At 45.3% G+C, this 14,725-nt stretch overlaps 1 protein-coding gene across 5 annotated transcripts in view; it reads right to left on the bottom strand.

The window, feature by feature from the left end:
• The window catches only part of STAU2 (staufen double-stranded RNA binding protein 2), a 246,499-nt gene extending 238,822 nt beyond the window's left edge, over positions 1-7,677 (bottom strand). For 2 of the 5 annotated variants that reach the window (XR_014780205.1, XM_084786806.1), the window contains exons 1-2: positions 7,053-7,199; positions 7-73 (exon numbers count right to left, since the gene is read on the bottom strand). Coding sequence is in view for 2 of the 5 variants with exons in the window: in XM_084786805.1 (XP_084642931.1) it covers positions 7-24 (18 nt within the window). In the remaining 3 variants the exon portion in view is untranslated. Of the gene's footprint in view, positions 1-6; positions 74-7,052; positions 7,214-7,567 lie in introns of those variants that run through there. The other 3 variants (XM_084786805.1, XM_084786804.1, XM_084786802.1) reach the window with 3 other exon arrangements.
• Positions 7,678-14,725: the final 7,048 nt, after the last annotated feature.

Here is a 14,725-nt window from a genome sequence, read left to right as displayed (position 1 = left end):
ACTCACCTGATTTATTTGAAGCATGTTAAGACAATATTGATCAAACTTCTGTATCCCTCACGGCTCCAAAAAACTGGAAAATGAAAACAAAGAATTAAAGTCCAACTTAACCAATTTCAATTTTAAACATGTGTTCTTTACCAAAATCATAATAAAATGGAGTCACTCAGATTATTACAGAACTTGTATCATGATAAAAATGCCCTCTATTTACGTAATCCAACCCAGTAGCCATGTGTGCGAGTAGCCATGTGGCTACTGTAACCTAGAAAGCCAATGTCTAATTTTCCCGTGTGTTAATTTTCATTTCAGTGAACACCCATGACTAGCGGCCACCATAACAAGCAGTGCCAATTGCAACTGCTGACCCTTGACTATCTTCTTGTTCTGAACCAATCCAAGCAAAAGGGAAGCTGTCTGCAACACTTCCCTTGTGTTGTTAGACCAACAGTTAACATATAGCCCACTTCCTCCAGTCCAGCTTTGAACAACTCTAAGCCCATCCCCTCAAGGAAGATGCAACACACACAAGTATTCTCGATGATGTTATAAAAAATAACATGTTCATCTATCTGGGTGGGTATTTGCTTTTATTATTTTCAATATTAAAACAGTATGCATATAGTTTGCTTTTTTTAAAAAAAATCACTGGCACCAAGAGAAGGAGCTCAGCAGTTAAAAGCACATACTGCTTTTACAGAAGACTGGAGTTCAGTTACCAGCACCCATACAGGGCAGCTCACAAACACTTGTCACGCCAGCTCTAGGGGACCCTCTTGCCTCTAATGGCACCTACATTTGTGTGCACATAACCATACACATAATTAAAAATAATATTTTAGGTCTATATTATGCTATACCCACCACACTGGGTTTTTTCCCCTTTGGGGCCTAACACTTTCGTTCTGATTCCTTTCATGTGGTAAATCTCTTCTATATTTAATTTTTAAATAGATGCCAAAGGAAGGAAGGAAAACACAAATTTATAAATAAATAAGGCTGGGGCTCTTGTAGTAGGAAAATTCACATAAGATATAAATAATGTACCAGTACCTGCCATTACAACAATTACCAAACGACACAGCAAAAAGGTTAAATCCCATCACTTAGGCAGAAGCGAAGGTGCATATATTCACATATACGCATATACTGGTCTATCCCTTTCCCAAGATCCAAACTGGAGTCAATCCAAAATTACTGCTAAGTTGGAGCCATGGTTCAGCAGGTGGAGTGCTCACTGCATAAGCACGATGACCTGAGTTCAGCACCAGGTAAAAGGTTGGGTACAGCCATACAAAACTGTAAGCCCAGTGCGTGAGGGAATGACACAGAAAGAGATTACTGGTGTTCTCACAGCCAGCCAGCCAGAAAACACCAGCCTGAAGATTCCAAGAGAGTAAGACAGAGAGTAAGTTATACATCACGCCAATCAGTGTGGGCATGAGCACTTACACACTCACATATGCACACACGCATGCACGCATGTGCACATACACACCCACAATTACTTTGAATTTTAAAACCTTTCTCACAGTGTTCTCAGCATCTGTATGTGTGTGTGTGTGTGTGTGTGTGTGTGTGTGTGTGTGTGTGCTTTTAATTTCTAAGTGTTTATCAAACTTCTAAGAGAATGATATGTCACAGAGGTCTCAGCTACTGGTGATTTTTAGTTTCAGTCAGATAACCTTCTGAGCTTTGGTCAAATTGTTCTTTCAGGCCCCACCCCCACTCCTTTGAACCTTTAAAAAGTAAACATGATAGGCAGACAATATGAACTGCTGAGATGCCACTTCTCAAATGCAGTTGTACACGTCTCATACACACCTATCTCCTGCTCATCTGCACTCAAGGAAGCCACACACCTTACTGGGAAGGTGCTGAGAATAAGTGACTGCTGGGTGCTCACTATTAACCCAGACCTCTTTACCAACCCACGTTCAGGGACCATCGCCAATCAGAGGACCAGAAAAATGTGAGAGCCTGAGGCTGGGGGGACACTATGACGTGCTGTCTTCTGGACACGACACGGCCACTGCACTCATGAGCTAACAGCAGCTGGGATTACCTGTACAACACCAAGGCAGGCAATAGTTACAGCATGGCTGGGAAAGGGACCCTAAGACTCCACTTCTCCCTGAGGAGCTATTGGCAACTGCTGGCGCTGGGGCCGAAGTGTCATTTTCCTTTGGGAGTGTGGCTGCCAGTGCTCATGCAGAAGGCTCTACTTGGACTCTGTAGGTTACTAAAAGAAAAATAGGAGGCAGAAGGGAAAACCAAGAAAGTGGGAAGAGCCCAAGGAAATGGCGAGAGGAATCTGGGGGTGACATGATCAAGTTACAGTGTGTGTATGTGCAAGTGCATAAAAAATTTTTTTAATTATTAAAATAAATAAAAATTTAAAAAACAGGAATGAAGAGATGGTTCAGTGGTTAAGACTACTGGTTGGTTCTGAGATCAATGTCTGGCACTCACATGGTGGCTCACAACCAACTATTACTGTAGTGTCATGAATCCGATTCCCTCTTCTGGTGTGCAAATGTACATGCAGACAGAAAACCCACGTACATAAAATTCAAAAATAAGTAGATCATTTTTAAAAATGAAAATATCCAATCATTTACTGTTATACATTCTATAAGCTTTTCACAACTATAATGAGCTATATAAAGTGAAACATAACTGTTGTGTCTATAATAACACTCTGTTAATTGGATACCATTCAAAATATTTCTTTCCCTCAAGCAAGCTATATATATTAGATTTATACCAACATAAAATTTATAACTATACCATGGACAATTAAGAATTTCAAAGTGCCCTGTCTCAAAAAACAAAAAAAAGAATTCCAAAGTGGCATATCTCTTTTAGACTTTGTTTCTTCTTTAAAGATATGCCCAGTTTATTATCCTACATTTTAAACAGTATGAATTTTTAAAAGAGTCAAAACAGTTATATATTGTCTGTGGTCTCAAAAAAAAAAAATCTACCTATCCATTCTATGTCAAGAAAGTTTCTAGCTACAGTTCAATCCCATTACAACTAGACACTGTTAAAGAAACCTAGTCACATGTCTCAGGAATGCCCTACAGTGGCAGCCAGTCAGGCACAGAAGGGCATGAAGCTCCCCATTCCAGGCTTCCAAAGGAAAACAGGTGAGGCAGCTAACGGTGAGACACTGACTAGGGAAAACCTGCAGCTCACGAGGAGTCAACGGTCCAAACTGTGACTCAACGGTCCACTTTCAGCATGAATTACATTTTGTCCATGGTAAATTAAAGGCTATAAGGTTAAATGTATATAATCCTCAGTAAGCACAGTTTTATGAAATGGCAAGATATTTATAAGCATTTTACATCAGGCCCCATCCTACAAATGGTAGGCACTCTAGTCACATGGGCCACCCTCACTGACAGGCTACAAACTACACTAAACTAAGAGCCAAACCAAAGCTTCTTACTCTAAAGAATTTGTGGAATTCATCCTTTAAACCAACGGCTCCCTGGCTAAGAATCATTCCTCTTGCAGAAAACCTGGGTCCCAACACCCCTATGACTTCTCAGACTTCTTCTGCTCTCCACAGCCACCAGTCATAAACACGACACATACACACGCAGACAAAACCCATTAAATAAGTAAGTCCTTTAAACTTGCAAGTTTTTTTTTAAACATTTTTTTATTTTAATTTTTTAAGTAGGTACCTTCCAAAGAACTATTAAGGAAGATTCGATTATAAATGTCAGTATTTCCTAAAAGCCCGTGAGAGTTTCCAAGCCCATGGTTTACCCAATTACACCAGCTAGAGACACACCGCCAACAGGAAACACAGGAAAACAACACCTGCCGGAGGCAAGGCTAGGACAGGCGCCACATTTGGCCCTTATTACACGTACTGACTCCCGTCAGCCTGAGATGGAGATGGGATATCTACAGCCACATGCGCACTGCTATGATTAGCAGCCAGTTGGACAGGTTCAAAGTCCCTTTCTCCTCACTGCACACTAAATTATGAAAGATTTGCCTTCCTACATTTTTATCTGGGCCAAAGTCAAGGGCTGTAGTGGCGGAGGCCTGTAGTCTAGCACTTGGGAAGTGGAGGCAGGAGGATCAGTTGGAGGTTATCATTGGCTCCACAGCAAACTCAAGTCTCAACATCAGCACCAAATGTCTGGCATTTCATGTCTAGGGCCGCGTTACAGAACTTTGGGAAAACAGTCAAAGACAACCAACAATATAAATATAAACTGTAATTTTTATGGATAGTACTCATCTAATATTTTTCTCTCCATGCACGCTGGTGTTAACAGACAGCTCAACTTCACATTTCCAATAGGCTATATTCTTTCCATGAATATAAATGGTCAGACATGAAGCACTCAGCACAAAAGAAATGGAGGTAAGAACTAGGTATGGTGGTGCAGGAGGATTGGGAGCTCACACACACACATACACACACACACACACACACACACACACACACAAAACAACAACAACAATTTGAAAAGATGGAATCAGGCTAACAGTAACAATAATAATAATGATTTGAAAGGGATGTAGTGAGACTTGGATATAGCCCAATGGTAGCGCATTCTTAGACTATGGGAGGACCTGGGTGCAATCTCTAGCACCACAAGGAATTAAGAATACTACAAATGGGCTGGAGCGATGGCCTAGTCTTTAAGAACTGGCTGCTCTTGCAAAGGCCCTGGATTTTATCCCCAGAACTCACATGGCAGCTCACAACTGTTTGCAACTCCAATTCCAGGGGACCCAAAGCCCTCTTCTGGAGTCCATGAGCAGACATGCAAAGCAGAAGAGAACACAGGTGCACATGGTGCACACAGTACATGTAGGAAAACATATACATAAAATAACTCTTAATTTAAAAAAATACTAAAGAAGTTATACACAAAAACAATTCCAATATTTTCATCAACTACCCATTCTGGGACACTTTTTGCACTGTTTTTGCACTGAAAACTTAGGTCAATATCCTTTTTTAATGTTACTTATCTGCATGCCCATGTGTACATGAGTGGGGCTGTGGAAGTCGGAGGACAACTTGAAAGGCTTGCATCCCAGAGACCCCCGTGGTACAAGGACTGACTCCTCCTGCGTAGCCTCAGCTGTCTTTATGCTCTCGGTCCTGTGCGACCAAGCCTTACGACCCGAGTTTGATCCCCACACCCCACATGGTAGAAGTCAACCAACTTGCCCTCTACGACCTCTGCGAGCATGTACACACTTGGCGATGAGTGTGTCTGCACACTGAGCCATCAGGACAGTTCATCTATTTTTGTGATTTTGGAGAAATGCATTCTGCCCTTAGAAATTCATTCCAGGCCAGGCAAGCCAAGTAAGGTAAAATACAGAACTCAACCTATTCCATGCTGGAGTATCTAGAAACATAGGGCTATAACCCATTTCACCCGAATTGCTCTTATTCTTACAACTTTCCTGAAAGCTGAAATTGTCTCCAAATCAGAAGTTAAAAACCAAAAAGTATATGCTACTTGAAATTTACCTACTTGGGTTGTACAGCAACATTTTCACAAATACAAAATACTGTTTAAGGAAAAACAATAATATGTGAGGAAGAATACACTATACTGAACCAACTAATTACAACTAAACATCACTTAGAAGTGAATTGCATATACCATTGCCATGGCATGGCATGAGACAGAGGTGCTCAGTACTGAGGCTGTCGCCACACACACCACGCATACACTTGGGCTTTACAGATTTGCACATTCAACACAGATCTGCAGCAAATCCACAATCAGGTGACATTTCTCGTTTTCAGTAAAAATAAGAGACAAAGATGTGATATGTTCAAAAAAATCTAACAGGGACTTAGTTTTTCTTTTTTTCAATTATTGAATTATACTTTTCCACCATAGAGAGTATAGTTGAACCGACTTAAAAAGAATAGAGAAGAAAAATCCTACTAAAGAATTTGACAGTGTTGCTGCTTGCCTGCCCAACACCGTTTTCATTTCAAGTGTTCCTCTCTCAGAAAACATAAGAAGAATACATCAGAATCCAAGTAGGGTCCAACAAAGTTCCCCAACACTGTGAGATCAAGTCTTCAATAATGAATATTTCCGGTTACCGAAATACAATTTAAAGGACCACCTCTATCACTTCTGCAGGATGCATCCCCCTTTTAGATTGCTTGGTGCATTACTGCCTAGTCCACCCTAGCTGGATGGTCCGTCTCCACTCAAGTAGCTCTAAGATTCTGAGGGGTGGCATAGGGGATCATTAACGGAAACTGCACACAATGCAAAATTTTTTAACCTAAATAATTGCAGGGACTTCCAGACTTGCCCCCACCCCTCAGCTCAGGCGCCTAACGAGGCTCTCGTTCCCACCCCCTATCCAGGTGGGCTATTACCATCGCCCCAACTGCCTCCGCAGACCTGGCCCCTCCCCTGCCCCGCTCCCCCCACCCCACGGAGACCCCCCATGGAGACCCGAGTTCCTGCCCTTACGGCGGACTCGGCAGCCAAAGCTTTGTGTCTCACCCAACTCCCCCACGCCCCGGCAAGGTCACTACCGCCAACTACCCCTTTAAGCCGAGCCGTCACGGTCCTAGTTCGCAGGAGGCTCGGCGGAACTTGCCCGTCATAGGCTATATTTTGTCCCCCCCCCCTCGGCCCCACCCCCCTTTCCCCATTTCGGAGAGAGTTACGTCTTCGCCACTTGCCCATTATACAGAAATAGCCATTGCCGCCGCCCCAGCCTCGCCGCCCCGACGCCCCTGCAGGCCTCCGCGGCCTCCCCGCCCTCCCGCCGCCCCGCGCCCTCCGCCACCACGCCGGGCGCCCCGCCCCGCCCCTCAGGACACCTGTGCCGCCGCCGCACACGCCCTTCCCCCGCCCGCTCCCTCCCCTCCCCTCCTCTCCCCTCCCCTCCCCTCCCCCCGGGGGTCCGAGCGCGCAGCCCCAGCGAGGCCGCGAGGGGCGGCCCTGCCGGCTCCCGGCGGCGCTCTACCTCGGAACCCGCCGGCGGAAGTCGGGCCTGGCGGCGCCGCTCGCACCGGGATTTACCTGCGGGCCGCGGACGCCCGGCAGACGGCTCCACATTGGCGAGCGCTCCCGAGAACTGACCCCGCTCGGCCGCCGCCGCCGCCGCCGCCGGCTCCCACCTCGGCTCCCGCCCCCCGCCTCCGCCTGCCGCCCTGCGCTCCCGCCGCGCCCTCCCGGGCCCGCGCCGCGCGCCCCCGCCTGCGCCGCCGCGCCACGCCGCGCGCTCCCGCGCCAGCCCTCCCTCCACGCCGCCCCGCCTCCCGCCACCGGCGAGCGGCCATTGTTCGCCGCGCCGCTCCCGCCCCCTGGCGGCCGCCGGGCCCCCCACAGCCCGGGGCGCTGCAGGGCTGGAGCTCCGGGGACCCGGCCTGGGGTCTCTAACCGTGCCATGGGGGGGTGGGGGGCGGAACCTCCCGGAGCCGCTGCGGGAGCGCGCTGAGAGCATCCGGCCCTGCACGGTGCGGGTCCCGCGGCTGCAGAGGCGCTCGCCCGCCGATCTCTCCCGCACCCGCTGGCCCCTGGCTCTCGGCTCCTACCTTCCCCCGCTCGCTGGCTGCCCGCCTCTGCTGAGCTGGGGACGCGCGACCATCCCGCGTCCGTTCCGCTGCGGTGCGACGACGCACGCTTCGGCGGAACCAGCACCTTTCTAGGCTGGAGGAGAGAGGAGGGGGAGGAGCCCTCATCACCTGCTCCTCGGCGTTGGCGGGGTGCCCAAGCATCCTTCTCTACTAGAAAAGATAAATAATAAATAAATACTGTGTGGTCATAAGAAGAAGAAATCCTTGGGGCCAAAATATGCGGATCGCCTTTAAACGGTGTCCTAGATCCTTGGTTTTTTGAAGAGTGCTAGAAAACTCAAATTACTTGCTCATTCGTCCTGGTTTTGATGTGGGTTAGATGTGGCCAGATAATGTCAACCTAGTTAAGACCAATGAACTCAGCACTTTAAAATAAATGGCACCAAAAATAATAGGATAATAGACGTCTAAAAATAGAACTATTAATGTGTTCTGACAAAGTTACCCACTGGCATTATTCTCGGGGTTTCTTCTCAGTATCGCTTGTCTGCCTGGGAAATGTCAGTGAGCCCTGTGATTTCAGTCAGATTTTAAAACCAGCTCTACAAATGAAACAGTATCGTGGGTCTACTACTTCACCCACTGATTTACAATGTTTAAGGAGACAAATGTGATAATATATGTATAGGCACGGTACCTGTGAAGCTCTCCAAATAGAGCCTGGCATGTGGTAGGTCTTCTGTGTTAAAATGCGGATTATCTGTTCATATACCTCCCAGTGATGTTTCTCATGTTCCTTTCTCGCTTGTCACTTCCACCAGCTTCCTTAAATTAGATTTGTGGGTTTCTCCATAGATGGGCACCACTCCTTGATTAATGACTTTTAGCTGCTTAGGCCTCATTCACATTCTCAATGACTCCGATGACTGACTGCATGCCCTCCACACCAGGGAAACAAGTCTCCCGGCCCTGTCCCTTTCTGCAAGACATCTCCTCTCCCTGTAATCCATCCTCCCTTAGCCCACTGAACCTGAAAAAGCCATTCAGAAAAAGCCTCCCGTCTCTTGGTGCCGGCTTCTCTGACTTTGCACTTCTCTGTTTTCTCACCTGCCTTCTCCTGCCAGACAGTGCATTGCTGTGGACCTGGCTCTCCCTCATTCATCTCTGTAGTCCTGTCCCCGCCCTCAAACCCTACCCCCGCCCCCTTCCCGCATGCAACACCAAGTGGGGCAACAGTACGTGGTTTTGGAATAAATTGATGTGCTTCTACATTTGGAAGTGACTCTGGAGTGGTCAGAAAGCTTACTCTCTTTGATTCAGATCATTGGAGTTCACTGAAAACCTTATCTCTGCTGTAACTTTTTCTTCTGATGGACTTTAAGCCCCAATTAAATATTTTTCAAACCATTAATTAGAAAGGAGGTTTTTTTTTTAATTAAACTTAAACAACTGCTCTACATAAGTAAGTCAGGACATGAAATTACCTTTGTGTAGGGGGTGGAGGAAGACCTAAGCGAATGTGTGCTGTTGACATGGGCACAGCCATGTCAAGGTCCCAAGGCTCAGTCAGACCCAGGTGGGAAATGGCAACCCCCATGGATGAGGCTCAGAGAAATACCAAAGCCTTCCTCTGATCCAGGGGTGGATATTGATAGTGTGTATTGAAAATGTCCACCGTAGTCCGCCATCCCCTGCTCAGAGACTGCTTCCATCAAGTTTAGCTAACCCTGTCCCCTTAATTCAGCTGGATACCATAAACCCTGCCTCTTTATTTATCGGAAATGTCACAGCTCAACCCCTCTGTTCAGCTCATATAATAAACGTGATTAGCTTTCAGGGAGCTGCCATTTTTTTCATCAGAGAGCGCAATCCATGCCTGCTTATGTTTGTCTTTTCTTCCTTCCTTGTCACCCTAGTCAGCTCTATTGAGGAGCTGTGCAAGGACACGGAGTCTAGGTGACAGGAAAACACATAAGTCTCTGGTTGTTATAGAATGTAGTTATTTTTTTATGTCCACCGCATAAAATAGGTCCCACATGCGTATCTGTGTTGAGTGTGCTAGAGGCGCTAGAACTGGAGTTGCAGCCAGTTGTGAGCTGCCATGTGGGAACTGGGAATTGAACCCAGGTCCTTTGAAAATAATGGATGAGCCGGGCGTGGTGGCGCATGCCTGTAATCCCAGCACTCGGGAGGCAGAGACGGGCGGATCGCTGTGAGTTCGAGGCCAGCCTGGTCTACAAAGTGACTCCAGGACAGCCAAGGCTAACACAGAGAGACCTTGTCTCAAAAAAACCAAAAAAAAAAAAAAGAAAGAAAGAAAGAAAATAATGGATGAAGAGTCATGGCAACTGATGAGAACAAAACTTGGAGCTGGGGAGATAATCTAGTGTGTAAGAGCACTTGAGGCCCCAGCGCATATGTTTCTGAAAAGCCAGCTGTGGGCACATATCCCTGTAACCCCAGGGTTTACAGAATGTACAGTAACGGCCTACCCTAAAACGGCAAGCTCCAGGTTCAGTGATAGACCCTGTTTCAACGGATTAGGGGAAACACAATTAAAGAAGATTCCGGTTGTCTTCAGCATGTGTGCACACGAGCATAGAGTACTCGTGTATTCAACTGTGACAAAAAAAAAAAAAAAGTAATGCTTTCAAATTCACCATAATCAGGTTTGAACAGCTGGAGCAGGGCCAGTTTCACAGTCACAGGTAGTGTCTCTCCCTGACATGTCTTCTCTTTTCATACACTGGCCTCTTCTTTTGTCGAGGGAGGGGAGGTAGTGATTGGTTTGTTTGTTTGTTTGTTTGTCTGTTTGTTTGTTTTGAGACAGGGTCTAACTATGAGGCTCTAGCTTCCCTGGAGCTCACTATGTAGACCAGGCTGGCCCTAGACTCACAGAGACCTAGACCTCTGCGTTGCCTCTGGCTCCCATGCTTTGTCCTCTTCTTGACATCTGTTCTCCTGTAAAATTCTTTTAGCTTCTATCACTCACCATATATCACCCTCCTCTTTATGCTTACGTGAATTTTTAATCACTATACTATATGTGTTTTCTCCACTATATTTTAAAATTCTTACCTTATCTTTGTCCAGAACCTAGGACAAGACTCAGCAAATAATTATTGAATGAGTATTAGTAAATTTCGCAAACATTTCCCAAATTACTGCTATGACCTTGTATGCTGTCTAGCTTTGAGCTATATAGCAATGAGAAAGGTCCATCTAGTCTTTGACCACAAAGAAATGAAGGAATAGATAAATAATGAAACTAACCCTTGGTATACTTTTACCTCTGTTAGTGAATTATTCCAGAAACTCCCTATCTATTTGTGTATTCACTAATAAATCAGTTGGTTGAATTTCTGTGTCCTTCTATAGTTAATGGCTAGAGTATCTGCCCCCTAAAACTGTGAAACCTAGTAGAAATACAATATGCTAAAAACAGAATCATTAATAAATCACTAAAAAAATACAAGCCTTATGTGGTGGCAAACATCTTTAATCCCAGGGTTCTGGGCACTAAAGCAAGTGGATTCTGTGAGTTCAAGGCCAGCCTGGTCTACATAGTGAGTTCCAGGCCAGGAAAGGCTACAAAGTAAGACCCTATCTCAAAAAATAACAAAAAAGACTAAGAAATCAAGGCTTTCATGGTAGCACATGCCTTTAAACCCAGCACTCAAGAGGCAGAAGCAGGCAGATTTCTGTGATTAGTCCACAGTGTAAATTCCAGGCCAGTCAGAGCTACACAGTGAAAGCCTACACACACACACACACACACACACACACACACATACACCAAAGAGAGAGAGAGAGAGAGAGAGAGAGAGAGAGAGAGAGAGAGAGAGAGAGAGAGAGGTGGGGGCGGACCATAAAAAAGAAAAGAAAAAATGTATGTAATAAATTACTTCCAGGTTCTTTTAAGTCTTAGAAAACAGTACTGCATAAGCATTTTTAATAAAATAATGAAGACCTAATTATTTCTATATTGGGTTTTATTCCTCTGTACCTGTCACTGAACCTCTCATGTTTTTCCTTGCAGACACCATGCCAGAAATTTGATTTTTAGTTATATCCTCTCTATTTTACTTATTGTTTGTTTGTTTACTTATTTGCAGTGCTCAAGATCAGGCTGGGAGCCTCACAATGCTAAGCAGGCGTTCCTCCCTATGGTTTTGACCACGTGTTAATTTTTTTTTTATTCTTTCATATATTATATCCTGACCACAGTTTGCCCTCCACCCTCACCTCCTCTCTCCCCTCCCCCATGAACTCCTCCTCCATTTCCCTTCAGAAAAGGGCAAACATCCCAGGGTTATCCACCAAACACGGCATATCAAGCTGCACTAAGACTATGCACCTCCCCTCTCATATTAAGGCTGGACAAGGTCTCACAAGCAGGCAAAAGAGTCAGAAACAACACCCTCCCTGCTCCCCTCCCTCCCCACTGTCAGAAGTTCCACAAGAGGACCAAAGTACACAACCACAACATCTATGCAGAGGGCCTAGGTCAAGACCCATACAGGCTTTAGTTGTCGGTTCAGTTTCTGTGAGCATCTATGAGGCCTGCTTAGTTGATTCTGTTGGTTTTCTTACAGTGTCCTTGACCCCTCTGGCTCCTACAATCCCTCCCCTCTCTCCCTCCCTCCCCCCCCATTCCCATATTCCCCAAGTGCCATACCACCTAATGTTTGGCTGTGGATCTCTGCATCCGCTCCCATCAGTTGCCAGTTGAAGACTCTTCATGACAGTTATGCTAAGCACCTGTCTAGAGTACCGCAGAGTATCATTAGGAACCATTTCACTTTTTTGTTTGTTTGTTTGTTTGCTTGCTTGCTTGCTTGCTTGCTTGCTTCTGGCCATGCTTGGTTCTATCCTAGATCTATAGGCTATCCAGCCTCTGGCCTTCCAGGCACTGTCAGGCATGGGCTCCCTCTCATGGCATGGCTCTCAATCTGGACCAGTTGATTGACCACACCCACAACTTCTGTGCCATGCTTACCCCAGGATGTCTTGCTGGCAGGATAAATTGTAGGTCAAAGGTTTTGTGGCTGTGCTGGTGACCCAATCCCTCCACTGAAAGTCTTGCCTGGTTACAGATTGCCAGTTTAGGGTCTGTATTCCCCATTGCTAAGGGTCTTAGCTAGGGTCATCCTCATAGATTGCTGGGAGTTTCCATTGCACTGGGTTTCTACCTGGAACCTAAATAGCCCCAATTACAGTCTTTAAGTGCTTCTTGGCCATTTAAGATTCTACTGTTGAATGCCTTTAATCCCAGCACTCAGGAGGCAGAAGCAGGTGGATCACTGTGAGTTCAAGGCCAACCTGGTCTACAAAGAGAGTCCAGGACAGCCAAGGCTACCCAGAGAAACCCTGTCTCAAAAAACAAAACAAAACAAAAAGATTCCACTGTTGAGAGTTCTCTGTTGAGATCTGAACCCCCCCCCCCCATTTTAATTGGATTATTTGGTTTTTTGATGCCTACTTTCTTGAGCTCTTTAAATATTCTGGAAATTAGCCCTCTGTCAGATGTAGGTTTGGTGAAAATCCTTTCCCATTCTGTGGGCTGCCATTTTGTCCTATGGACAGTGTCCTTTGCCTTACAGAAGCATTTTAGTTTTATGAGGCCCCATTTATTCATTGTAGGTCTTAGTACTTGCACTATTGGTGTTCTGTTCAGGAAGTTGTCTGTTCAGGAAGTTGTCTTGTGCCAATGCATTCGAACCTATTCCCCACTTTCTATAGAGATCACTGTGTCTAGTTTGATGTTGAGGTTTTTCATCCACTTGGATTTGATTTAGTACAAGATGATAGATATGAATCTATTTGCATTCTTCTACATACAGACCTCCAGTTAGACCAGCACCATTTGTTGAAGATGCTTTCCTCCCTGCCCCCCCCCCCCATTGTATAAGTCTGGCTTCTTTAAAAAAAAAAAAAAGGTGTCCATAGGTGTGTGGATTTATGTCTGAGTCTTTGATTCAAGTCCATTGATCAACCTGTCTGTTTTTATGCCAACATCATGGGTTTCTGTTAGTACAGCCCTGTAGTACACCTTGAGACCAGGAATGGTGATACCTCCAGGAGTTCCTTTATTGTACAGGATTGTTTTAGCTATCCTGAGTTTTTTATTTTTCTATATAAAGTTGAGTATTGTTCTTTAAAGAGCTGTAAAAAAAAAGTATGTGGGAATGTTGATGGGGATTGTGTTAAATCTGTAGATTGTTTTTGATAGAATAGCCATCTTTACTATGTTAATTCTAGTGATCCATGAGCATGGAAGATCTTTCTGTCTTCAATTTCTTTATTCAGGGACTTGAAGTTCTTGTCACACAGGTCTTTCACTTGCTTGGTTAGAGTTACACCAAGATATTTTATATTACTTGTGGTATTGTGAAGGGTGTTGTTTCCCTGATTTCTTTCTCGGCCCATTTGTCATTTGGATACAGGAAGGCTACTTTTTTTTTTTTTAATTACTCTTGCATCTGGACACTTCACTGAAGGTGTTTATCCGTGTAGGAATTCCATAGTAGCATTTTGAGGGTCGCTTATGTATGCTCTCATATCATCTGCAAATAGTGATACTTTGACTTGTTCCTTTCCAATCTGTAGCCCCCTTGATCTCCTTTAGTTGTCTTATTGCTCTAGCTAGAACTTTAAATACCATATTAAACAGATACATGTGACCTCCCTGGGGAGCTGTTCGGTTCCCTCTTAGCATTGTGGCAGGGCTCGGGATACATAAATAAAGATCACTGGGTTCTTAAGACCTGGGCCCAGAAACTGCCACAAATGTGCTACAGGTCAGTCATAGTCCATTAGCCAGAGTCACAGGCCTATTTCAAGCAGAAGAAACTAATTGTAACTCTCCATAGGAGACTGAGCAGTGAATGTTAGGATCACATTTTCTGGAGCAAATCGCCTGGGTGTTTGTTTTCTTTACCACACTGCTCTGGCATTCCTGGAGAGGTGGCATTGAAAATGTACTTACATGTGTTCTTACCTGAGACTGATTCGATGAACCCACATCCTCCCGGCCCACTGGAGATAGACACACGTTTGAACTACAATGATTGCAAAACACAGAGGAGTAGGGCTGAAGCCTCCTTTCTCGTCTATTCTCCGCCGCAGTTCAGGAAGGCCAGGCCCAGGCCAGGGCAAATTATAAAACACAGTATT

This window comes from Acomys minous (assembly GCF_964271855.1).
Source record: "Acomys minous genome assembly, chromosome: 1".
NCBI lineage: Eukaryota > Metazoa > Chordata > Mammalia > Rodentia > Muridae > Acomys > Acomys minous.
The sequence above is the reverse complement of the archived record's forward strand: the minus strand, read 5'-3'. Positions and strand labels throughout refer to the sequence as shown.